At 37.3% G+C, this 25892-nt stretch overlaps 1 protein-coding gene across 1 annotated transcript; it reads right to left on the bottom strand.

The window, feature by feature from the left end:
• Positions 1–89: 89 nt before the first annotated feature.
• LOC134845505 (SAP30-binding protein-like) lies at positions 90–25039 on the bottom strand. Its single transcript, XM_063862419.1, has 6 exons — positions 24744–25039; positions 14465–14683; positions 12054–12149; positions 11451–11573; positions 10550–10746; positions 90–621 (listed from the first exon to the last, which is right to left on the bottom strand). The coding sequence occupies exons 1-6, from the start codon at positions 25024–25026 to the stop codon at positions 433–435; spliced, it is 1107 nt and encodes a 368-aa protein (XP_063718489.1). The 5' UTR covers positions 25027–25039; the 3' UTR covers positions 90–432.
• Between the last annotated feature and the right edge of the window lie 853 nt (positions 25040–25892).

Here is a 25892-nt window from a genome sequence, read left to right as displayed (position 1 = left end):
GTCTGAAAGTTAGCAATAATTTAGAGAATAAAATTTTAATCCATATAGATCTATCCGCATGAACATGCTCTTATTCGCGATCTAATAAATTTGATAAGATAATATTTTATATGAAAACAAAAAATACATCAAACAGAGATCATCCGGAGTTTGACCTCAAATTGAAGTTTACAGCAAAAAAAATACTGAGACGTGTCAGATTTAATTAGAAAACCAAAATGAATTATCTTATTCAGTTCATTGGCAAACAAAAACCCAATTTGAAATTTCTAGGCATGCCAACACAAAGAAAAATGGGGCAAACAAATAAATGTTCATAGCCAGGGCAACTCTGATCTCCCAGTTCGCAAAGAATCTCTCCATTTCACGCAATCTGGTGTCCGAAGTTATCTGGTGTCGGCTTCAATAAATTTTAAGCATCAATTAAACTTTTCAAAGATCTATCTTCGGTTTCTTTAAGGGTCCAGATGCTGGAATAAGGGTAGAGGAGGCCACTGTACTTGAAGTGGATCCAGAAAGCGAGGGAGGAGGCATGTCCCATTTGGTCTTCCGAGAAGCTGCATCATCGGCCGCGCCAGATCCCCCACCTACCGGTCGCTTCATGTCTATCACTTTATCCGACTAAAGTAACAAAAAAGGAACTAGTTAGGCTAATATAGACTCTTATCATCCAGTGGAAGCTCGCAAATGAACAATGTTATGATAGCTAATTAATCTTTTTTTTTGCTGTAACTAAATATTTAGAGTAGCAGCTCTCTAAGTAAAACGATTTAAGTTGAAGGCTTATCTGTAATAATATTTAGACACAAAAACGCAATATATGGCGAATTATGGCAAATTAGTGGTCAGGCTAATCGGATCAATAAGATTGTTCGCAGCAGGTTTCATATACACGAACGAAAAACTAAGAACAGACGTTCAGTAATGTTAGATCGGTGGATGTTCAACAAACCGCCATGTCTACAAACTGCCATATCTTGAAGCCGAAATTACATCAGAATTACGTAACACTTGCATAAAAACAGTGACGACAATCTGCTGTTATGTTGCATAACAATATTAATTCTAGGCTTGTTGGAATGGTACTCCTATGTTCGGTTTGTTGGCCCTTCGGCTTCTTGGCCTATCACAATTAGATTAATTAATATTAAAACCAGATGATTCAACGATTCGTGACAGTTTAACAAGACTGCTCGTTCACCAGGGCAAAGCCCTGAATGTTCCGACCAGGGGGGCGGGGGGGGGTATCGGCTGCCGACTCAAAAGGTCCCCCTATGTACTGTTTTCAGATATTTTTGGTGACGGACCCTAAAAATGTTCTAAAGGCGCCTTCGGAGCCAATATATACTAATTTTGAGGGGAAAGCGCGCGCCGAAAAAAACGCAGTTTCTTGGTGAAAATCTTCCAAAAAATGGCTAACAAAGTCTTCTGTGGCTTGTTTTTCAAAATTTGCCTACGGCGCACAAAGTTTGACCAAAAAAGGTCGAACTAAAGAATCAATTTGGTAGAACAAAAAAAAATAAATCCCCCATCGAGAAAATCTTAGATACGCCCTATTAAAATCCCCCCGCGAGAAAATCCTAGATATGTCCCTGAGTAGCTGATTTTCATTTTCGCTCATTCGGTCCGTCGCCTGAGGATTCCACCGAAACTGGGTACTGACCTACCCAAAAATTTCTTGAAGGGACCTTCGGCGCTAATATACTCTTATTTTGAAGGGGAGCGCCCGGCGAAAAAACAGTTTTTTGTCAAAGTTTCTCAAAAACAGCTTTTTGACTTTTTTTCAAAAATTGCCTCTTTATCAAAAATGTCGAAATAGAGCTTTTATAGTGTTCTGGAAGTTCTCCCAAAATCAATTTGGTCGAGGCAAAAAAAAAGGTCGACAAAACTTTCAAAAACATTTTGAAAATCTGCCACAGTTAGAAAAGAGTCAATGAACGCAAGTAATTAGAAAACAGAGCCAACTTACAGTAATGAACGTAAGAAAAAAAGAAAATATACACTGAATTTGTTAATAATCTCGAAAAAAAGAATTTGTAGAATTGTTTCAACTTCAAGAACAATTTAAGACCGGCGCTTTGTAACCCAGCTTGAGAAAGCTGGATCAATAGGTAAAATTTTTGCGCCATTTCCACGTTCGTATTTGGAGAGTGTTATTAACGTAACTTTCAGCAGATGAATTTCAATTTAACTGCAAAAGTGAAGATATAACTAAGTGCATTCATAAATGCATTAATATGCATGAATGCACATCTGTAGTTATTAGACATTTTAACTTTTTCCTGAAAAACAAAAAATAAAATAACCAAGAATTATATGAGTCTTCAATGCATCATTACTCTTAGAAACACAAATGAATTTCCATAAAAAACAGATTCCCTAAAGCTTTCAGAGTTTCTTGAACAATTTATGATTGACAATTTTTCGATAAAATTAACCCAATTTTAGAAAGCTGGATCAATAGGTAAAATTTTCACTTCGCTGGAAAATCTGATAAATTCCAATTTCGAAACCATTACACAGCGTTTCTCCCAACCATTACACTTTGGCTGCTCGATAGTGGAGTTTGCTTTCCTTTTAACAAAGGAAATGAACTGAACGTGAAAATTTGAGCCTGAACAAAAAAAATCAGAAATCAGCACGACCTATATAGGAATCTGAAATACATTCATCAAAAGATGAAAAAGTGCGGAGAAAGAAAACAAGAATAAGAGCTGCGAAAAGATTCAAATATGATTTAAATATATGTATAGGAGATTAGAGACAAGAATTTACGATAATATAACCTAACCAACAAAGAGTTGGAAGAGATTCAATGAAGCAAAGAAAGAAAAAAACGTTGTTTTTGAAAGCTTCAACTTTCAAAGAAACTTTCGAATTTCAAATTATTATTCAGCCTTTTTTTCTTACCGCTGATACACACGCGAGATTGACTGAAGGGGTTCACTTTAGAAACAAAATTCTCATCAACTGCAAAATTTTTTTGTTGTTTAACAAACATTTTGCAAGCACTTATTCACCCGCTTCTCTAGGAAAAGTTTTTGAAGTACTTCATCACACGCTTTGGCTGAGTTATATGGAATATTAGGCATTGTACTTAAACTGTCTGAATGCTATATATCAGATCGTTTCCAATCTACGGTTGTTTATGGTAGGTCTTTTAAATGGTTACTTACGAGGAAGATGAGGAAAGCCTCAATAGTCGGTTCTAGGACCATTTTCTAATTTCTGAAAAATCACTACACCAATGTTTTATGCAAGACAACAAACGTATTTTGCTCAAGTACTTTTACTATCGTAAAAAATTACTGAATATGGTTTCCTTAATTATTTGTCTGGTCTAATCCCTTGCGATTGGAGAGAGAAAGTGAAACTGTTAGAATGCGTGTACTACAGAGGCAACCGATAACTAGAACAGGCATTAAAAATTTTCAAAAAAGGACGAGAAAAGCGTCTGAGACAATTGATAAAAATAGAATTTGGCTTAACAGGTGGTAGATCAACTACCTATGCCGTTTTTCTTATTCGAGTTCCAGGAACTATCTGCAGAAAAGAAAAACCCCTGCATCGCTTATTTGTTGATCTCGAAAAAGCTTTCGACCGTGTTACCAGGTAACTGATCTCATGGGCTCTGACGCAACTAAGTTCAAAAAAATAAGGTACGACTGACAATGCATCTGTACATCGCGTCGAAAACCAGAGTTCACCGGCCCCATGGATGCAGTAATTAATTCGAAATTAAAGTAGGCGTGTATCAGGGATTAGCACTTAGCCAACTGTTCTTACAACAGAAATGGAAGATGCTACGAAAAACTGCCATTCTACACACTGGGATATGCTATGTTCATATGATCTAGAGATATCAGCTGAAACGAAATCTGAGTCCATTGAGAAGTTTAATACTTACAAGGCTTTATAAAAATTCTTAAGTTTTGATATGAAACCTCTGTGTAGGATTACAGGAGTCACATATGAACACAGAGTTACGAACGAAGCATTTATTAAAACGACAAGTCTGAGTGATCTGGACAAACTATAAGTGCGGTCACGGCTACGATGGCTTTGCCGAGTTTAACGAAAAGAAAACGTCCATGCGCTAAAATCAAATGACCGTGTTTCAGTTCAAGGGAAAAGGCCAATAGACACCTGAAAAACGCTGAATCGATTGTCATTAACGGGACTGCCTTTTAACGGAAACCTACAGACTGCCTTGATCGAATGGAATGGAAAAACGTATTATCTTCCATTCCATTAAATAGCTGGAGTTGGTCTAGCCAGCCAGATATACCGTTGCTTACGCACTTTCCGAACGCCCAACCACACCAAAATAGGAAAACGAAAAATATACGTATTAGTAGTAGTAGTGAATTATGTGGCACAGTTTTGAGAGCTAAATTATTGACGTACCCTAGTATCAATAACAGCTTGTACTAAAAGCCTAAGCAAGCCGTTGCTTTGTTTCGAACCTGAAATTTTATTTGCAGTCAGTTGACAGAATGCAATCAAATTTATATCAGAATTTGGTTTCCACCAAAAATAAGAATTATTACTCTTTCAAAAACTTTTGGAAAGGAACCTTTGAGTTCTCAATCACTTAAAAACAATGAGCTAGACTTTGGAACATAGCGTGAAAATTGAGTTTACTCTACAATTTTCAGCTCTACGAAAAAATCGGATCCTACAATTTTTGTGCATTATGTTAAGATTTTATGGTTAAGCTTTTCTAATGTAAAGTTTTTATAATATTTAGTTAATATGGAGCTTGCAAGCCATGCTTCTGATTGTTAAAAAATAAGACTGCCCTGATGCAATCTGAAGAATGGTCGACATATCCTTTCAACAGACATGGTTTTGTCTTAAACAGCAAATTTTAACTATTCGAGACCTTGTATGGAAATCAGCCGGGTGAAGTGAATTTTGCATCGTTTTGACTTTCCGAAAAAACTTTCAAAAGTAACCTCCAAAGGCTCTAGACCGCCCATTTCGCTAGCGTTTGAGAAAATCGCTTTTGTGAGCTAAAAGTCACCCGGAAAAAAATCGGTCGAAAACGCTAGAATTTATCAAAACATTGTCAACAGATAGTTGGAAGACAACATGAAAGCAAGTTAACAGAAAAGTTTTCCGAATTTTTCTGTTAAATTGCTTTCATGTTCTTTTCCTACTTGTTTTTTTTTACGTTTAAAAAAACGGCTTAGAAGTTCTAAAAAATTATAGAACAATGAATGGAGTTTACCTTCTTTTTAAAAGTGACATGAACTGAAATTGAAAGAAATCATGAATGGAACCGCAAGAAACCAAATTAGAGCATGAACAAACTTCAATAATTTCCTGAAAGAAAAACAACTAAAAGAATCATCATGACTGATATAAAAGTATGAAATACGTTCATCGACTTTTGAAAACAAAGCCAACAGGCTGTTGGAAAAGAGTCAATGAAAGCAAGTTAACAAAAAAATACTGACTTAATTTTTTCAAAACTCAACTTTCGAATTTCAAAAAAAAACATGGCTTAAAAGCTGAAATTTATCATAAGATAGCCAACAGACAATGACATAAAAGAGCGTCGTTAAACGCAGATAAACAGAAAAAAAATGAGGTTCTTTTAATTTTAAAAAAATGGCTTTGAAGCTCTTTGAAATTCTGGAACAATTTTGGGAGTTGGAAAAGAGGCAATGAATGCAGGCAAACAAAAAGATAGCTTTGAAGCTCTTTCGAAATTCAGGAAAAATTTATGGTTGAAACTTTGTTGATAAAAAATTATCCCAAAAAACACCGACTTAATTTTTTCGAAACTCAACTTTCGAATTCCAAAAAAAAAATGACTTAAAAGCTGAAATTTATCAAAAGATAGCCAACAGACAATGACATAAAAGAGCGTCATTAAACGCAGATAAACAGAAAAAAAAGGTACTTTGAATTTTAAAAAAAAATGGCTTTGAAGCTCTTTGAAATTCTGGAACAATTTTGGGAGTTGGAAAAGAGGCAATGAATGCAGACAAACAAAAAGATGGCTTTGAAATTCTTTCGAAATTCAGGAAAAATTTATGGTTGAAACATTGTTGATAAAAAATTCTCCCAATTTGAGAAAACTGGATCTTGATCACTACGTAATTTTTTTATTTCGATGGGAAATCTGAAATTAAATTCCACTCTCGAAACTAGAAAACTTATCATTATTGAAGACTTATCATTACCTTTAAACTTTTGTTGTTTGATGTAGGAGTTTGCCTGGCTCTTTTTCCTTCCCTCCCCCCAAACCTGCAAATTTTGCATGTAAATTTGTTGAAAACATTGTCCGATTGTTATCAAAATTTACATACAGACAAATAAGGACACGACAAACATATTTGGTCTTCATACTCAACCTCGAAAAACCACTCGTTACACTAATATATTGAAATTCGTGTGAGGTGGAGGGGGGAGGAAAAAGATCCGTTTGCCTTCCTTTTAACCAAGGAAAAGAACTGAAATTAAAAAAGAAATCAAAAATCGAACCCCGAAAAATTAAATTTGAACCTGAACAATTTTAGGAGTTTCTTGAAATTTCTTTTAAAAAACGAAACAGAAAATCATCGCGACCTATACGAACGAAGCATTTATTAAAACGACAAGTCTGAAGATCTGTACAAACTATAAGTGCGGTCACGGCTACGATGGCTTTGCCGAGTTTAACGAAAAGAAAACGTCGATGCGCTAAAATCAAATGACCGTGTTTCAGTTCCAGGGAAAAAGCCAGTAGAAAGACCTGAAAAACGCTGAATCGATTGTCTTTAACGGGACTGCCTTAAACGGGAAACCTACAGACTGCCTTGATCGAATGGAATGGAAAAACGTATTATCTTCCATTAAATAGCTGGAGTTGGTCAAGATAGCCAGATATACCGTTGCTTACGCATTTTCCGAACGCCCAACCCCGCCAAAATAGGAAAACGAAAAATAAACGTTTTAGTAGTGATTTATGTGGCACATTTTTGGGAGCTAAATTATTGACGTACCCTAGTATCAATAACAGCTTGTACTAAAAGCGTAAGCAAGCTGTTTCTTTGTTTCGGACCTGAAATTTTGTTTGCGTTTAGTTGACAGAATGCAATCAAATTTATATCAAAATTTGGTTTCCACCAAAAATAAGAAATATTACTCTTTCAAAAACTTTTGGAAAGGAGCCTTGAGTTCTCAATCACTTAAAAACAATGAGCTAGACTTTGGAACATAGCGTGAAAATTGAGTTCACTCTACAATTTTCAGCACTACGAAAAAATCGGATCCTACAATTTTTGTGCATAATGTTAAGATTTTATGGTTAAGCTTTTCTAATGTCAAGTTTTTATAATATTTAGTTAATATGGAGCTTGCAAGCCATGCTTCTGATTGTTAATAAATAAGACTGCCCTGATGCAATCTGAAGAATGGTCGACACATCCTTTCAACAGACATGGTTTTGTCTTATACAGCAAAGTTTTTAACTATTCGAGACCTTGTATGGAAATCAACCGGGTGAAGTGAATTTTGCATCGTTTTGACTTTCCGAAAAAACTTTCAAAAGTAACCTCCAAAGGCTCCAGACTGCCCGTCTCGCTAGCGTTTTAGAAAATCGCTTTTGTGAGCTAAGAATAACCCGGAAAAAAATTGGTCGAAAACGCTAGAATTTATCAAAACATTGTCAACAGATACTTGGAAGAGTACATTAAAGCAAGTTAACAAAAATTTTCCGAATTTTTCTGTTAAATTGCTTTCATGTACTTTTCCTACTTGTTTTTTTTACGTTTAAAAAAACGGCTGAGAAGCTCTAAAAAACTATAGAACAATGAATGGAGTTTACCTTCTTTTTAAAAGTGACATGAATTGAAATTCAAAGAAATCATTAATGAAACCGCGAGAAACCAAATAAGAGCATGAACAAACTTCAATAATTTTCCCGAAAGGAAAACAACTAAAAGAATCATCATAACTGATATAAAAGTATGAAATACGTTCATCGACTTTTGAAAACAAAGCCAACAGGCTGTTGGAAAAGAGTCAATGAAAGCAAGTTAACAAAAAAATACTGACTTAATTTTTTCAAAACTCAACTTTCGAATTTCAAAAAAAACTTAGCTTAAAAGCTGAAATTTATCATAAGATAGCCAACAGACAATGACATAAAAGAGCGTCATTAAACGCAGATTAACAGAAAAAAAAATAAGGTACTTTGAATTTAAAAAAAAATGGCTTTGAAGCTCTTTGAAATTCTGGAACATTTTTGGAGTTGGAAAAGAGGCAATGAACGCAAGCAAACAAAACGATGGCTTTGAAGCTCTTTCGACATTCAGGAAAAATTTATGGTTGAAACATAGTTGATAAAAAATTATCCCAATTTGAGAAAACTGGATCTTGATCACTAAGTAACATTTTTTACTTCGATGGGAAATCTGAAAATTAAATTCCACTCTCGAAGACTTATCATTATTAAAGACTTATCATTACCTTTAAACTTTTGTTGTTTGATGTAGGAGTTTGCCTGGCTCTTTTTTCTTCCCCCACCCCCCGCCTGCAAATTTTGCATGTAAATTTATTGACAACATTGTCCGATTGTTATCAAAATTTACATACAGACAAATAAGGACACGACAAACATATTTGGTCTTCATACTCAACCTCGAAAAACCACTCGTTACACTAATATATTGAAGCTCGTGTGAGGTGGAGGGGGGAAGGAAAAAGAGCCGTTTGCCTTCCTTTTAACAAAGGAAAAGAACTGAAATTGAAAAAGAAATCAAAAAAACGAACCCCGAAAATTTAAATTTGAACCTGAAAAATTTTAGGTGTTTCTTGAAATTTCTTTTAAAAAACGAAACAGAAAATCATCGCGACCTCTATTAGAATCTGAGCTATGTTCATCACCTCTTAAAAGAATAACCTGATAAGAAACTAATATTCTGTAATTTTTCTCCCGAAGTAACACTATTTTGCTATTAAATGCAGGGCAATTACTCCCTTCCCCTAAATCCGCCCCTGCAATCTTTTTTCGCTACATTACATTTCAGCAAAGGTCAAAGATTTCTGGTTTCTTTAAAATACCCTGAAAAAAATTCTGGAACTTGGACCATTTTTGGCTGAACCAACGAGGCGTGCAAGAACATTGGATTTATGTGTGTTATTTTCACAAGGATATCTCCTGCAGTATTTTGCTCATCTTTAGAGTCCTAACGTTGTATCAATGATAAAAAGTTCTGTAGGAAAGCCTTACAGAATTTATTTTACCCGTCTTTAATCATAAAAACAGATACTTTGAGTTTCGCCTTCAACATTCAAGTCCACAAATCAGTAGCTTACTCAGTTGAAAAACTTTTCGCGTTGAAGTTGAAAGCATAGCAAACTAACAGTTGGAAAGAGTAATGAATACAGTGAAACTGAAAAAAAAACGGACTAATTTTTCGACAGCCTTCAACTTTTTTATTTCGAAGAAAAATAGATGGCCTAAAGCTCTTTGAGTTTGTAGAACAATTTATGATGGACTCATTTTTGCTAAAGTTAACATAATTTGAGAAAACTGGATCAATGCGTAAAACTTTTATTTCGCTGGGAAATTTGATAAATAATTTCCATTTTCGAAATCAAAGCCGATCACGTTTTTCATGACCTTTACAATTTGCTGTTCAGTAGTGGAGTTTGCCTTCTTTTTACCAATGGAAATACACTTAACTTAAAAAGAAATCACAAGTCAAGCCGCGAAAAAAAATCAAAACTGAGAGTGAACAAACTTCAGGACTTTTCCTGAAAAAAAAAACATAAGACCTATACAGTGCTGATTTAAATTATCCGAACAAAAAAAACTTGAAGTATTTCTCAAATTGGGTTAAGATTAGATAAAAAGTGAAGAGAACAAACGTTGCTTAGGATTTCATCAGAACTAATATGGTGCAATTCTTTCTCCAAAATTCTCAATCAAAAATTTACCCCAAAAAAGTCATTTTGGCTTTTTTCAATTGATCAAAAAATTACGCTGAAACTAATTTGTTAATTGATAAGAAACATATATTACAAGAAGCCTCTTACACAGCGCACCAAAGTTCCAGAAAAGTTATATCTCCAAAAAGTTGAGTAATTTTTTTTGAAACTTGTTTCTAAGCAAAGATTTAAGGTTTATATAGTAAAAATCACGTTTCTTGACTATCAAGCAAAATATTTTCCATTATACATGTTTTTGGAGACTTAACCCTTCTAGAACTTTGTTTGGCTGTGTAAGAGGATTATTGTGAAATATAATTCTCATCAATTAACAAGTAGTTTCAGCGTAATTTTTGTTTAATTGAAAAAAAGCCAAAATGACCCTTTTTTGGGGTAAAACTTTGGTTGAGAATTTCGGAGAAAAATTGCACCATATCAATTCTGATGGAACTCTAAGCACTTTTTGTTCTCTTCCCTTTTTGTCTAATCCTAACCCAATTTGAGAAAAACGTGGTTGAAAATTCAAAGTTTTGTTCATTTTGTCGGGATGATTTAAATCAGCACTGTATAAGAGTACTCACTATGTTCATTACTCTTAAAATTCATTAGTTCATTTTCTTACATAAATTACTGTAGATGCTGCGTTGCTAGTTGTATTGGCACTTTGAACTGCGTTAAACCCAGTGGTAGTTTGAGGACTATTGTTCTTCTGTTGCTGCTTCTTCGCATGTAGTTCGTTTTGGATCCGAGCTAATTCGTCGTAATAGGCAGTTCTTGGAAAACCTCTAGGGTTGAAAACACTCTTGGGAAAGTTTGTACCTAAACAATGCTTTTCCAGATTTGTATTATATACACAGCCGTAGCAGGGCTTCGCAACAGTGATCGGAGAATTTTCAATACTACATAAAAATCGCAACAACTTTCAAAAACAGGAGTGAATCAAAAATACTTACCACTGCAACAAAAATTGCTTACAGCACAAGAAAATTCCATAATGTGGCAACTAAGCCAACAAAACATAACTAGACAAACGATAGACCGATAAGGTTTTGAAACATAATATTTAGTCCTCAGTTCAAAAAAAGTCCTGGTCGTTCGTTCAAAAAAGGTCGTTCTTTCCTCAGTTCAAAAAAAGTCGATCTTTACCGTCTCAATTATGTCGGAGAGGCCAAAAAATTTGAAACTATTATAAAACAATCTATCAAGTGATTTTGTTCGAAGTCTTTAATCCGATTTCATAAGGCTTGCTGAGCGAAAGTGTATAACAGAATACATATAAGTATTTCATCAATTCATCACACGGAGATGCATAAAAAATCAGAACTAGCCTTTCAGGGCGGGGGTGCTTCAAAGGACTATTAGAGACAATATTTGCAAGTAGCCAGTGATACCATAATTTTTCCACCACAATGAACAGACAAAATAGAAACTATTTATCGAAGATTATTCAAAAACAGTATTTATGTAGTTTTTTTTTCTGTGAGGGTCAATCAGGATCAAAAAAAAGAGCTGAGCAACTATACCTTTTTCATTGATATGAAGATGCTGAATTAATTTCTCGTAGATACTCGGATTTCTGTACTCGGTTTTCGACTCAACCAATTTGATGAAATCTTTACCCGACCTCACCGCTGCGTGATGCCTTTCTGGAAAACAAGGGGGCTTTTTTTTCAAATTTTCAAAAGAAAACGAAATATCTATACGCCATTTCTAGAAACTAAGAATTGAATTGCATCGTAATATTCAAGCGTAAATATTCAATTTTTTCAGGCGTAATTCTAATTTGATGGAAAACGCGTTTTCTCATCGATTAGAATTAAAGTCAATGGGCGATTATACCGACGATAAACATCAATCTTATCACGACTAAAAGGCTTCAATATGAAACATCACTTGACTTCATCTGACGTTTACTTGAGGTTCCTGATTTTTCGTTTTACCACTTTGTAATCGATTAAAAACGAATAGGTACAATATACGCCGCCATATAGTTTTTTGGTTAAGATTTCCAATTTAAGAATCACTAAGATCAGCTGCTTGAATAATGAAACATAACAGCTACCTGGAACTATCACGCAAGATCGGCTGGTATGCAAATAGATAATTACAAACAATAAAAACCTCACCAAATTTCTCTTGTAGCTCCAGTGAACATTTCTTATTGCAGCTTGGGGGCAGGCAAATTTCTTCTCTCTTCGGCTTGATCTTATGCAAAAGAGCGGCTGAAACAGTTATACATCACCACCTGGAGAATTGTCACAAACGAACCGAAACAAAATGCTAGACATTTTATTAATTATTTTAAATCGAGTTGATATAGAGGAAAATATCACCTTAAAACTCTTCGAATTTCACTATTCTCAAAAACTCAATCACAAAAATTAACTCAACTGGAGAAAACTGGGCAAATAAATATTTTTTCATTTTATTGGGAAGTCTCATAATTAAAACTTATTTTTGAAAAAAGTCATCACTATTTTGTGCGCCATTTGCACATGTTTATAAGAGAGCAAAATCGAACACAGAGGTGAAACCAAGCTTCGTACGATTTGCAATGCCAAACAAATGAAACATTGCAAGCTAATAAGGAAAGACTAAGTCGAAAGTAAGTTTAAAAAAGCCCTGGAATTATGATACATTTGCGGAAACCATGTCCAGAAACACAATCGCCGGTGTTAGATAAGTATTCAAAAACTTTTATCTAATTCGTCAAAAAACGCACGTTAAGCCGAACACTAAATCCCCCTGTCCACTATGCAAGTTGATAATAAATATATTTGTTGTTTACGTTTAAGAAAACAAAATAATCAAGGACAGCAAGTAAACAGAAAAAACTGACTTCTTTTTTTTTAAATCTCTAATTTCGAAGAAAGAAATAGATGGCCTTTAAGCTCTTTGAATTTCAAGAACAATTTATGATTTGACACTTTGTTGATTCAATTAAACTAATTTGTAAACTAATCTGGATTAATAGGTAAATTTTTAATTCCTCTGCAACATCTGAAAATTAAAATCCACTTTCGAAACTGAAAGTCGATCACGTTTTTCGTGACTTTTACATTTTTGCTGTTCGATAGTGGAGTTTGCCTTCCTTTTAACAATGGAAATGCACTGAGCTTAAAAATCACAAGTCAAACCGCGAAAAATCAAAACTGAGCGTGAACAAACTTCAAACTTTTTCCTGAAACAAAATTGCCAAAAACTTTTTCCTGAAAAATAACCAAAAAAATCAACACGACCTATATTAAAGCCTGAACCACATTCATCTACTCTTTAAGTGAAAAAATCAAATTTGGTCTAAAAAAACTTTCCCTTAAAAACACACCTGAAATAATTGTCTCCACTTTGTTCCTTTTCACATAAAAGTTTCCGACTAAACTGTTTTAGTTGAAGTTGAGTTACTTAATCAATTCTAAAATTTAGTATGTGTCCTGATTTTATTTAAAATTGAAAAGATAATCCCTAAATTAGGTTCTTCGGAACTGGGAAACTTCACAAGAATTGATATATCATAATGAGTTAGAACCGATTTGGTATAACTCATAGAGTAATTTCGGATAGGGTACACCGTCTGCTCGTCACGCTATCTTATTTTCGGCCGGATAGATTCGTGCAACTTCTTAGTCTAATACCGATCCTAATCTTACTCTTATACTTTCTAGTCTCAGGGTGTTTAACTAGTCTCTGCTAGGCTCAATAGATCTAGGGTATACTGGTTTGTTGCGGCTGCTGAAGTTCTCTTGGAGAGACAACTAATTTCTAAGTTAAATTCAAATCTCCCTGGTGCTGAAATTACAAGTAATTTCAGCACTTACAAATAAGTGGGTTGTTAGTTAGATGGATTATGATTGGTTAATATTAAATACTTCACAGTGGTAAAATATCCAATTTATCCAATCATAAAATATAGTTTAGATCAGGTTCCAATAAGTATACCCGGTTGCTGTGCAGTAGCACACCAGAACGTTAGAATAACAGTATTTGTAACAAAAAAGACGCTTATTATTTTTTTGGAGTGGGGTGTCAGAGAGACTAAAATAAAGCTTCAGAGTTGAGGTAATGATCGTTGTTGAACAATGCGGTAATATGGATGACTGTATACTAAAAAAAACAGTAGTTAAATCAGCTTTCCGACGAATTATCCTGTGATAACGGTCGGAAAGAGAGAAAATTTTCAAATACTTTTTTAGAATCCGAATTGCACTGAAAACTGGTCCCCCTCCAATCCATGTGTTATTTTTGACAACCATTTCTGTATACAACATGCATTTCAAAAATGTCAAAAATTTATAGGGTTTTCATTTTCGCGCTTTCTTATTTGTATTACTTTCTATATATATACCTATAAAAAATTTTCTGAAAATTGTTTTAAGCTATTGAAAATATGGCAGCCAAAGTTGAATTTCTGAAAATCGAAATAGAGGGGAAATAGTTAACAAGATCCGATACCACTTTTATCTGACCATGATAGGGGCCTTTTAGGCACAAAAAGGCGCAAAAATGATGACGCGGTCGTAACAAGAATGAAGAAGCTAACCTAAAGAATTTGGCTCAGATAAATCTACTCCTTTCATCCATTCGGGTATAAATTCTTGACTTTCAGGTTCAATTTCTTCTGGCTTAGCTTCATCTGTTGCTGCGTTTTCTGCGTCTGATTTGCTTTCCGCATTGCCTGCTTCATCATCGTGGTCTTCGCCTGGCTCTGTATACGACACAAGTATCCCTCCTTTGCTTCGACGCCGTTCCTCCTCTTCGTCTGCAAAAGAGAAACGACTGAGTTTCAGCTACCACCGATTATGTTAAAATAGTAAAAATCATCAGATATCTATGCATAAATTTTACTTTCAGCCCGGATAGATCGGGAAATGATCAGTATAAACTTTGTTTTTCAGTGTTGTTACTGTCAAAATTCGCATATTATTAAGACGCATCATCTATAGTTAAAGGAGATACCATACTGAAGTCTTTCAGTGGCAGTGCCAACGAAAAACAACCAGTTCTTTTTCCAAGTTTGCAGCTTCATAGATCAGATCAAATATGACAGAGGCAAAACGGGGTCACATCACTACCGATAAATTGCTTTTCGAAATCTAGCACAAATAACGAAAAATCTTCTTTAGGAAACTATTGAATTCATCACAAAAAAGCGACTCAACAAGAAAGCAGTATTTCTCTTTTGCAGAATTTATGACATGTCACTTCTCTGTGCACTTTAAGTAAAACTAAATGAAATCGAGAAGAGGTAGAAGATGAATCACTTCATCAAAAATTGAATCTCTGCGATCATTTTTTTGCACTTTCTTGACAACAGTTTTACTTATCTCAGATTGGGATAAGAGAATTAAATGAGAAAACTGATTTAAATGAGAAATTAAATGAGAAAACTGACGGCATAAAGTAAAACAAAGCATACAATCAATGTTTATTTCTGAGCGCTTTCGCACATTGTGTGCATCATCAGAGAAACTATCATCTGAAATGGTCGTCATCATTGCGAACCAGTTAACAAAAAAATCAAAACAACTGCACTAGTATATGAGTAAATACAAATCTCACCGATATAAACCGGAACAAAGAAAAGTGTCCATCACAACTTGAGGGTGAGCTGTCGCTGCCTGTATTCTTCGCGTTGGTTCAGTGTCGGTTGTCTCCTTGCGATATAGAGGGCCTCAGGCGTTAGTAGTCGTCCTGGATCTTGTCTGGTCCAGAATCGGAGCAAATTTCTGAAGCCTCTCCGATGCAGTTTCGAGGTGACTTCCCACGGGTGAGCTGAAACGGGCATGTTCTGCTAGTCGGGTTATCAAATGCCGTGTCGTCTGACCGACATCGCTGGACTTGCATCCAGAACAGGTCATTTCGTAAACGACTCGGCTTTTCAGATCATCTGGTATCTTGCTCTTCAAAGAAGGTAAGACAGTTTTCATTTTCCGTGTGGTAAACAGAACGCATGCTTCTGTGATCTTCCTTCCTGATAATTCTACTGAAACGATCGGAAATGTGTCCTCTATATTCCATCAGCAGAGTGGGACTTGACTTCCTTTCTTTCAATTTCGCATCTGTAGCCCGTTGTTCCTTTTGAGTAAACACTTTACTGATTGCGTTCTCGACTATGGGATCGTAATATGGCGGTGGGTACTGGTTCTTCCCGAATATGCACTTTGCTGAAACTAGTGAATAGTGGAATTTGTTCCAGCTCGACGTGGTGTTATTGATGCGACAGGCTGTACCTTCTATGATATTTCGCTTGTACAGTTTCGGGGCACGTGAACGGAAAGACAACATGAGATCTGTATCCGCGGGCTTGCTATACCAGGCCGTCCTGAGTTTCTTATCTTTATGTTCCACCATCAAGTCCAGAAACGGTTTTTATTGTTTACTTCTCTTTCGGAAGTGAACCTGAGGCACGGGTGTAGTTTATTGGCCTGTGACATGATGTCATCAATGTCAGTCACTCTCGCTGTTCTAATAATGTCGTCGACATACCTGCCAAAACTTGGCTTTCGGGATGCAGACTTGCACTCGAGCGCTGTTGGAATGACAACCACAATACCAGGGTGTTTTGTTGCGGCTGTACCTCCTGATGGCATCAACTTTTAGATCCGTGCATTTGCGATGGCACCAGATGAGACATACATTACATCTGATCGAGTAGCCTCGTTTGGTAACCTTGTTTTGGCAGCGCATGCAAACACTTGTAAGGAGCTTGAACGTGCATTGCTAACCGACAGAGTGGTGTCTGCACCGGAAAGGACTCCCTCATATTGACTGAGCCACAAGTTAGCTAAAATAACCGCTAATGCTGATCCCATGGCAACACCGTCGCATTGTACCATCGACCGTTAGCCATGAAATTCACGTTGGTAACTGCTAAACTGAAAAGGCGAATAAAAGTGTCCTTATCAATGGGAGGCTGCTTTTCACTTGCATACAACTTGTCTGCTGCAAGGAGAATCGCTTCCACCACGGGCACGTTGGTATAGAGACTTTCCACATCCATCGAGGAAACCACCTCGTCTGGTTCCAACTCAGCAGCAACAAGGCGATTCCTCATATCAACAGTGGATGTCTCAATACTTGCAACTGCTATGTCTTGGAAAAACAGTGAAAGCTTGCGATTAAGGTCGTGTATGCTACGTAAATGATTAAGTAAATGCTACCCGACAAGGAGAGCACAGGTCTCAGCGGAGTGTCCTTTTTGTGGACTTTGGCGAGACCATACAATCTTGGCGGTGTACCTGTTGAACGGGTTCGTTATAGAAGCGTTCTGAAATTTTTCCAGCCCGCAAAAGAGAAAGGAGTTCCTGATTGAGGTCTTCCTCAATCTTGATGGTAAGTGGTTTTGCTCCTTCAGTCTGCAGTTCTGTGAATTGACGACAGAAGAGGACTTTCTGCAAGCTCATGCTGTAGTCTGTTTCTTTCATGATGCAGAGCCCTGCTCCTTTGTCAAAAGGAACCGCTCTGAGGGCATTGTCCTTCAGGTGCTTGCTAACCTTCTCCACAAGTCGGTGGGCACCTTAATGTTTTTCCGACTTGATATACCAAGTCACAGAGGCGTTGACCTCATTGAGAGTGTCGACACTTGCACATTCTCTTTTCAATTCAGCTAGAAAAGTATCAGCGTCCGCCAAGAAATGTAGCTCAATAAACTTCGTACGAACGGGGTGCTTGAGTCCCAATGATAAAACATCAGTAGCCCAGCGCGGGAGTTCAACATCACCAATGGTGCGCACAGTGGTTCCAATACCGCGGAGAGGTTTATCCTGCTTCGTCGCAAGACCGGCTATTTTCTTGTCATGACGCTCACATGTTTCTTTATTCACCTGTCGTGCAAGCGCGCGCGAATGGAACACTACAATCCTCATTATGTGCTCTGGTAGGTTTCGCTATTGTCAACCGCTGCACCGCGAGACGATTACTCGTATCCTCAATCGCTCGCAATGATGCGGCAAGTTCTTTGCGCAACATGCGTCGCTGGAAATTATGTACAATAATCTCTTCGAAACACCCATTCTCGGGGACACGGAACTGCAAAAACCCATGGTATCAGGTCATTCGTGCGACAGTCTCTCAAAAAGTTCTTCCGGTAGACGCTTTTTCGATGACGAATAAGGCACTTTCTGTACTTCAGCCAAACGTTCCAGATGTCTCTTTGCAGTAATATTTTCCTCCAAAGTGACGTTGGTAGTAAAATTGATACCAGCAGAATGAATAACAAAGCATACAATCAATGTTTATCTCTGAGCGCTTTCGCACATTGTGTGCATCATCAGAGAAACTATCATCTGAAATGGTCGTCATCATTGCGAACCACTTAACAAAAAACAAAAACCAAAACAACTGCACTAGTATATGAGTAAATACAAATCTCGCCGATATAAACCGGAACAAAGAAAATTGTCCAACCGCACAAATGTACAACGGCATAAATACCGGAGTATGCCAAAACTTTTCTGGGTGAAGACATGATTACTAATTTCAAATTTCTTAGGAAAAAAACATAATTAGGACGAATAGAGTTCTCCACTGCGGGAACCTGTGCTTCCTTGCAGCTTTGATCGTGGACGTATATGAACTTTATGTGAACAAAAGTCTAACAAGAGAAAATTTCAAAAAACTAGCCGGTTGAAACAATGCAAAAGAAAAACACAATAATCCTTATCACATAAACATTATCACATAAACCATTATCACATAAACATAAAAACTAAAATGTATGTTTCTTTTTATTTGTGAAGAAAAAGTAAAAATAAAATAAAAACATTGTTTTAACAAAAAAAAAGAATAACGCCAGTTTAATTTAACAGGACTAATAAAACATTTGAAAATGACGTTCAAAAGTAGTTAAAAAGGCCTTTTCAAAAATTTATGCTTTGGCAACTAACTAGAACGAAGCCACCAAAAACTAGGCAGACAAACATTATCCGAAAACATTACTTATGGCAGAAAATCAAAATGAATTTGAAAGTGGTAAATGGAACTGAAACTCATATTGATACTACGCCAAATTTATCAAACAAAACGGCAAAGCTTCGCTATGATAATAATTCAGTAAAAGTACAATCACAAATCAAAAAGAACCAAAACGCGTAATATTCTTCGATGTTCTCATTTCAAAAAGTAAACAGAGATCAATGCAACCTTCTTGTTTCCCTTAATTAAGCATTTTTGCTCATCTCTTCAAAAAATTTGCCATCAAGTTTCTGTAGAATTTCAATTGTCAACGTGAATCACCTCAGCTGTTCCATTTTTTGGCTCTTTCTCTTTCTCCCCCATCTGCAAAAATAAATCATAGACGAATAAAACTTATCTCAAAAAAATTGTTTTACAGAGAATTTTTGAAAATTTAGAAACTTTTTATTGCTAAACCCGATTGGTAGTTTTTAAAATTTGTTTCCTTGGGTTAAAACTTAAATTTCAAAGGCTTCAACAAAAGCATCGCCTATTAAAACACCTATTCACCCATTTCAATTGTTCGAATTTAAGCTAAAACGCTTAGGTTTCAATCCAATTTTTCTGGACAGTTTTAGAAACTTTTCAAGTTAATTTTTACAATAAATTAATGATTACTGTAACTTTCTTCTCAGAACAAATTCAGACATCACAGAACTGATACAGCTCTTACAAGCATGCATAGATTCTTACTTTCTTACCAAACATCGAGCAAAATACCTTAAAAGGACTAATAAAAGTAGCGAAATTACCTTGCAGAGAAGGAGGCCTAGGTGTCACCGATCTAACCTGCCAAAATCACTATGAGAATTCGCTACACATTAGCGAACCACTAACCAAAGTTGTTGTAACCTGAAGCTCTGAACCGACGGAAAATATCATCAGTCTGCAGCAGAGAAAGAAAAATCATGTGTACAAAGAGAATCGAGACAAATCAAAGAGACATTTGTGCGAAGTTTTGGAAGTCACCTGATGATCTCAAGAAAATATTGTGGCTAGCAAGCAAACGTGATGCCTCTGCAAGTTTAACATTGCTACACATGGAGTCAGAAGGATTCTCACTTAGCAGGTCAAACTTTCGTCTTTCTATATGTCTGAAATATGGCTTGACCTCTGATGACATGCCTGTCAAGTGAGCTTAAGCAAGATTTCAATGTTGAACAGGCATTGAGTCATGAGACTGGTGGACTTTCCATAATTCGGCAGAATGAAACACTAGACTTGTTCGCGAACGTCTTGTCACAAGTTTGCCACGATGTAGCGGTGGAACCTCAACTGCAGAAAGTAGACCGACCCTTGACAACAGGTTCAAACTCTCAAGCTGGTGCCGGAATGGACATCAGCGCAAGTGGTGTTTGGGGTGGGAATTTCGCGAAAGTACTGTTTGACGTCCGGGTGTTCAGCCCACTCTGCAAAACGAACAGTGGCGACATTCAACAAACGTATCGAAGACAGAAAACAGAAACGAAGGAATTATGAGTCACGAGTACTGACAATTGAAGGTGCGTTGTTTTGCCAAATAGTTTTATCAACATACGGCGGTCAGGCTCACGCTACCCAAGCACTTGTGAAACGAATATATATCTTTGTTTGTAATGTAGACGTGTATACGAAAAGGTAAGAAAAACATATGAACGAATTCATGAGCAATAGCTTCAAATGAGAAATAAGGTTGATATGGTAAATACAAATAGTTTGGGTTTCGACAAAACCATTCGTTCCCAAAAAAGCGCTAAGAGAAGCTTCAAAAACTTGTTTATTTGGAATTAAAAAAAAATTTTTCACGGCTTAAATGAAAGTCTTTCCTATTTTAACAACTCTTCGCTCGCTTCATTTGCTCGAAATAAAGCTGAAAATCAGCGCTTCATTTGCTCGAAATAAAGCTGAAAATCAAAAATTTTAAACAATTTTTCCTGAACACAGACTACTTCTTCAGGACTTACATATGTAATTCGAATCACAACTGAAAGAGTTTTGATATGATATATCAACCGACCCACCCATTCTGATAATTTGTTGCAGTACCTGGTTTTGAGTAAAAGAAAACTTAGAAAAAAAGGATAGCCGGTTACTGAGCAAATATGACAGAATGCACGGACCGTAAGACATTTTGTCTTATATTAGTGTCAAAAATAAAATAACAACGTACCACATAAAACTGAAGCGCTTTCGTCAAAATGACATCATCAGCATCAACGGGGGAAAGCAAAGGAAAATATAAACAAAGGAAAAGATAAAAAGAAATAAGGCCGCTACAGGCGTAAGGTCAGCTCTCGCGCGCGGTACTCCTCCCTGTTGTTCAAGGCAGGGTTCTTCGTCGCAATATGGAGGGCTTCGAACGTCAACAGCTTTGACCTGTCAGGCGAGACGTCAAAAATCTTGGCGATAATGTTATCGGCACTCAAACCACACACCCTAAAGTGGCTGCCCACACGAGCATTCGCCTCCCTGTGCTCCATCAGTCTAGTTGTGAGATGACGGCATGTTTGGCCGACATAGCTGGCATTACATCCAGGACAATCGATTTGATACACAACTTGACTTCTCAGATCTTTAGGATTGGCGTTTTCAAGGACGGCAACAAGGTCTTGAGTTTGCGGGTAGTGAAAACTACAGAACCATTAATGGAGCTTCTGACTTTTTGAAGTAGCTTATCGGAAATGGTTCCTCTATACTGTAGAATTAGGAGCGGTCTTTCAGTCCTATTGAGTGGAGTGTTGCTACGAGTCGTGGGCCCCGTGGTGTTATCCTCGTTGGTGTCAGAGGTAAGGAACTCACTGATAGTGTCTGCTACGATGGGTTCATAGAAGTCCGGAGGTTATTGATTTTTCTCCCAAGTGATCTTCGCAGACTCTGGTCGAAGCTGTCCAAGACGAGGTGGTGTTGTACAGACGGTGCAAAAAACCCTCGATAATATTTCTTTTATACCTGGTAGGGGCGCAGGCGCGAAACGACATTATGAGACCAGTGTTCGTTGGTTTAGAGTACCAGGAAGTGGGATTCGGTTGGCTGTTCGATCTAGCAGCATATCCAGAAAGGGGATTTTTCCCTCTGTTTCTTCTTCAATCGTGAATTCCAAGCACTGGTGCAAAGAGTTTGCCACAGCCAGGATGTCCGGAACCTCTTCTTTCTTTGCCGTCCTGATTATGTCGTCCACGTAGCGACCAAACACATAAGCAGGAGGCGTAGTGGACCGAGCACTAAACGAAGTCCTGGAACATCAACAAAACCAGGGTCGTTTGGCGCGTTGAAACTCCTTAATCTATTTCAATGACAGGTTCGCGCACTTCCGATGGTACCAAGTGGCGCACCAGTGGCAGCGGATCGAGAAGCCCCGGAATGTCACACGTTTCAAGCAGCCTTTGCAAGTGTTGGAATTTGTGTTCTGCGTGACCTCTGTCGTAGAATCCGCTAAAGGTTCACCCGCCAGAATACCTTCAAACTCCTTTAACCAAAAATTAGCCAAATTGACAGCAAGTGTGGAACACATGGCAAACCCGTCGCTCTGCGTATACCACGTGCCACCGGTGAGGAAACACATATTGCACACTGCAAGTCGCATCAACTGGATAAACGTCGACTTGTCGAAGGCCGGTTGTTCTTCCCGTTGATACACCTTATCAGCCGCTAAATTAATGGCTTCCAGGACAGGCACATTGGTGTATAAACTCTTGACATCCATAGAGAACACCATCTCATCATCATCCTCCAGAACAGCCGCTCTTAAAAGCTCTTTCATCTGCGAAGACATGTCTCAATGTTCGAACCGGGGATGTCGTCAAACAACTTGGCCAGTGTTTTGTTCAGCTTGTCGCAACAACTGCCAGGTAAAGACAGGACAGGGCGTAAAATGGTGTCCTTCTTATGTACCTTGGCGAGACCGTATAGGCGGGCTGGTGTGGAACCTGTGGACTTGACTTCCTCGAAGAACCCAGTCGTAACTTTCTTGGCCGCCAGTAATGAACGCAATTCACGAATGAACTATTCTTCCACACGGATGACCAGTGGCCTCTTTTCCGGGGCAAGCGTGTCAAACTGTTGTCCACTAAGAATACAGTTGAGACGTGACTCGTACTCATCTGACGTCATCAAGCAGTACCCAGCACCTTTGTCGAAAAGGACCGCTTTCAAGTCGTTCTTCTTCAAGTACTGTTTCACCTTCTCCACGGCCCGGTCTGGTCTCTGTTTTTTGGCAGCTCTCGCATAATTAAAAGCAGCACCTTTCAAATCGTTTAAGTCGTAACTTTTATTTCCTTTCCGTCTCGTCGCCCTTAGAAAAGAATCAAAGTCCGCCAAGAAGGAGGTCTCATCGAACTTGTCGAGGATCGGGTGCTTCGTGCCAAGGAAGAGCAGATCCACCACTAAACTAGGAGGGTTAATATCTCCCAACACTCTCACTGTGTTGCCCACGGCACGGAGGGGTTTCTGTTGCTTGTCCGCGAGCACTGTGATCTTCTTGCTGTGGCGGTGAGAAATTTTTGAGTTCCATTCCTTGCGTCAGCAACGGCGGGAGAACGGCGGCCAAAATTTTTCTTGCCTCATCAAGGCGCAGCAAAGTCACCGGAAGCTGTTTACTCACCTGCGAGAGTTCTTTTTTCAGCAACCGGTTCTGGAATTTGCACTATCGATTGCTCAAAACAACAACTTTCTGGTACTCGGAACCGTAAAAAGTTCGGGATAAGGTCGTTCGCCAGACATTCCGACACGAAAGACCTTCGGTAAGAGATATTTCGTCTTTTCTTCAACCATTTAATGTAGTTGACCCGCAAAAAGTGCTGATTGCGGTTTTGTAATAACTTCGTAAAAAGTGGAAAGGTTACATTACGTTGATAAGTGAACAGATCGAAATAAAATAACAACGTACCACGTAAACTGAAACGCTTTCGTCAAAATGACCTCATCAGCATCATTCTGAAGTTATTTGTTTGATAACAATGCAAACCAAAGTAAAAACAAAGGAAAAGATAAAAAGAAAGAAAAAAATAAAGGATATTTCTCGCCAGAATACTCTGATACAAAGAAATAAGGCCTTATTTCTTTGTATCAGAGTATTCTGACGACAAAAATCCTTTGTTCTATTTTTTCTTTTTATCTTTTCCTTTGTTTTTTTTTACTTTGGTTTGCAATGTTATCAAACATATTACTTCAGATTGATACTGATGATGTCATTTTGACGAAAAAGCTTCAGTTTTATGTGGTACGTTGTTATTTTAATTCTAACTGTATAAATTAGTATCGTTTTTGTGTGGTGTGATAGTAAGATCTAAACGAAAAAATAGAAATAAGGTATATTCGACAGTCATAGTCAAATTTGCCATTTGCAAAACAGTTTCTGTTGGCAAATTACTAGAAAAACGAAAAAAATATACCAGAGAAAAACAGCAGAATTTCTTTGAACTTTTGAAGTTTTTGACTCCCAAAATGCCGAAAATCAAAAACTAACTTTTCTCGAAAAAACTAAATAACGCGGCTTAAGTTAAGATTAAAAAAGCTATCGTAAGCCTGCAAACCTTATTTTGACATTTGACAAAAATGATTAGCTCAAAATTAGACCAAAAATTAAAAACTAATTCTTTTGTGATGCTTGATTTTGCGTGAGAAACAAAAAAATACACCCGAATACAAAGTTCGTCCAAATATTTCAAATGGTCGGAACAATAACTAAATCAAACCCGGAGACAATGATCGGAACAATAAAAAGAGTAAAATAAAATTGGGCTAAATCAAGCAAAGAAATTCTCGCATCAAAAAAAACGCGTTAGAAAAATTGCTGCTCAGGCTCTCATTGTGAACCCTTTCCAGCAGTGAGCTCAGATCCTATCTAATTTATCTTATTATCTCTTTCCAGAAAAAGCAAGGACACTGACCTGAAAAATCTCTATCATAATCACTATCAAATTCACTAGGAAGCATGTTGTACTCTCCGCCTTGACTACCACCCTCTGGTTTTCCCATTACTGAGGCATTTTCGCTCATCTCTTCAATGTTTTTACCATCAAGTTCAATAGAATTCCGGTCGTCGACATTATTTATAATCACTTCAGCCACGCCTTCTGTAGCCTGATTTGTAGGTGTGTTTCCGATCTCTTCATCTGAGTCCGCATAAGTTGCTAATGAAGACAGCATTCCTGTAGTGGAGCTTCCATCCATTCTTATATCTGGAAAACTAAAAAAAAGTTCCAAATAAAACTCAGACCCCAGCACCGTGAACTTACTGCTTCAGAAAATGGACTATTATTTGCTGTTCATCATTTACTGTTTTTCTGTGGGGGAATCAGAAAGTCGAAAATATCATAAAAACTGAGGTTGCAGTCAGAAGTCCCTTCATCGCATTATCCAGTCAAAACCATTTTTCTAGATATGGAAGAGTTAAGTATAATGTGGATAGAAGTAAAGAGACTCAGATGGTTAATATCTCCCAACACTCTCACTGTGTTGCCCACGGCACGGAGGGGTTTCTGTTGCTTGTCCGCGAGCACTGTGATCTTCTTGCTGTGGCGGTGAGAAATTTTTGAGTTCCATTCCTTGCGTCAGCAACGGCGGGAGAACGGCGGCCAAAATTTTTCTTGCCTCATCAAGGCGCAGCAAAGTCACCGGAAGCTGTTTACTCACCTGCGAGAGTTCTTTTTTCAGCAACCGGTTCTGGAATTTGCACTATCGATTGCTCAAAACAACAACTTTCTGGTACTCGGAACCGTAAAAAACTCGGGATAAGGTCGTTCGCCAGACATTCCGACACGAAAGACCTTCGGTAAGAGATGTTTCGTCTTTTCTTCAACCATTTAATGTAGTTGACCCGCAAAAAGTGCTGATTGCGGTTTTGTAATAACTTCGTAAAAAGTGGAAAGGTTACATTACGTTGATAAGTGAACAGATCGAAATAAAATAACAACGTACCACGTAAACTGAAACGCTTTCGTCAAAATGACCTCATCAGCATCATTCTGAAGTTATTTGTTTGATAACAATGCAAACCAAAGTAAAAACAGAGGAAAAGATAAAAAGAAAGAAAAAAA

The sequence above is a fragment of the Symsagittifera roscoffensis genome, chromosome 1 (genome assembly GCF_963678635.1).
Source record: "Symsagittifera roscoffensis chromosome 1, txSymRosc1.1, whole genome shotgun sequence".
NCBI classification, from domain to species: Eukaryota; Metazoa; Xenacoelomorpha; order Acoela; family Convolutidae; genus Symsagittifera; species Symsagittifera roscoffensis.
This window is presented reverse-complemented; position numbering and strand designations above follow the sequence as displayed.

Coding starts and splice junctions, on each gene's coding strand:
- LOC134845505 (XM_063862419.1), bottom strand. CDS start 25,026: ATGGATGGAAGCTCCACTACAGGAATGCTGTCTTCATTAGCAACTTAT. Junction 14,684..24,743: donor TTATGATAGAGATTTTTCAG/GTCAGTGTCCTT, acceptor TCTCTTTTGCAG/ACGAAGAGGAGGAACGGCGT. Junction 11,574..12,053: donor GGAGCTACAAGAGAAATTTG/GTGAGGTTTTTA, acceptor CTTGTTTTCCAG/AAAGGCATCACGCAGCGGTG.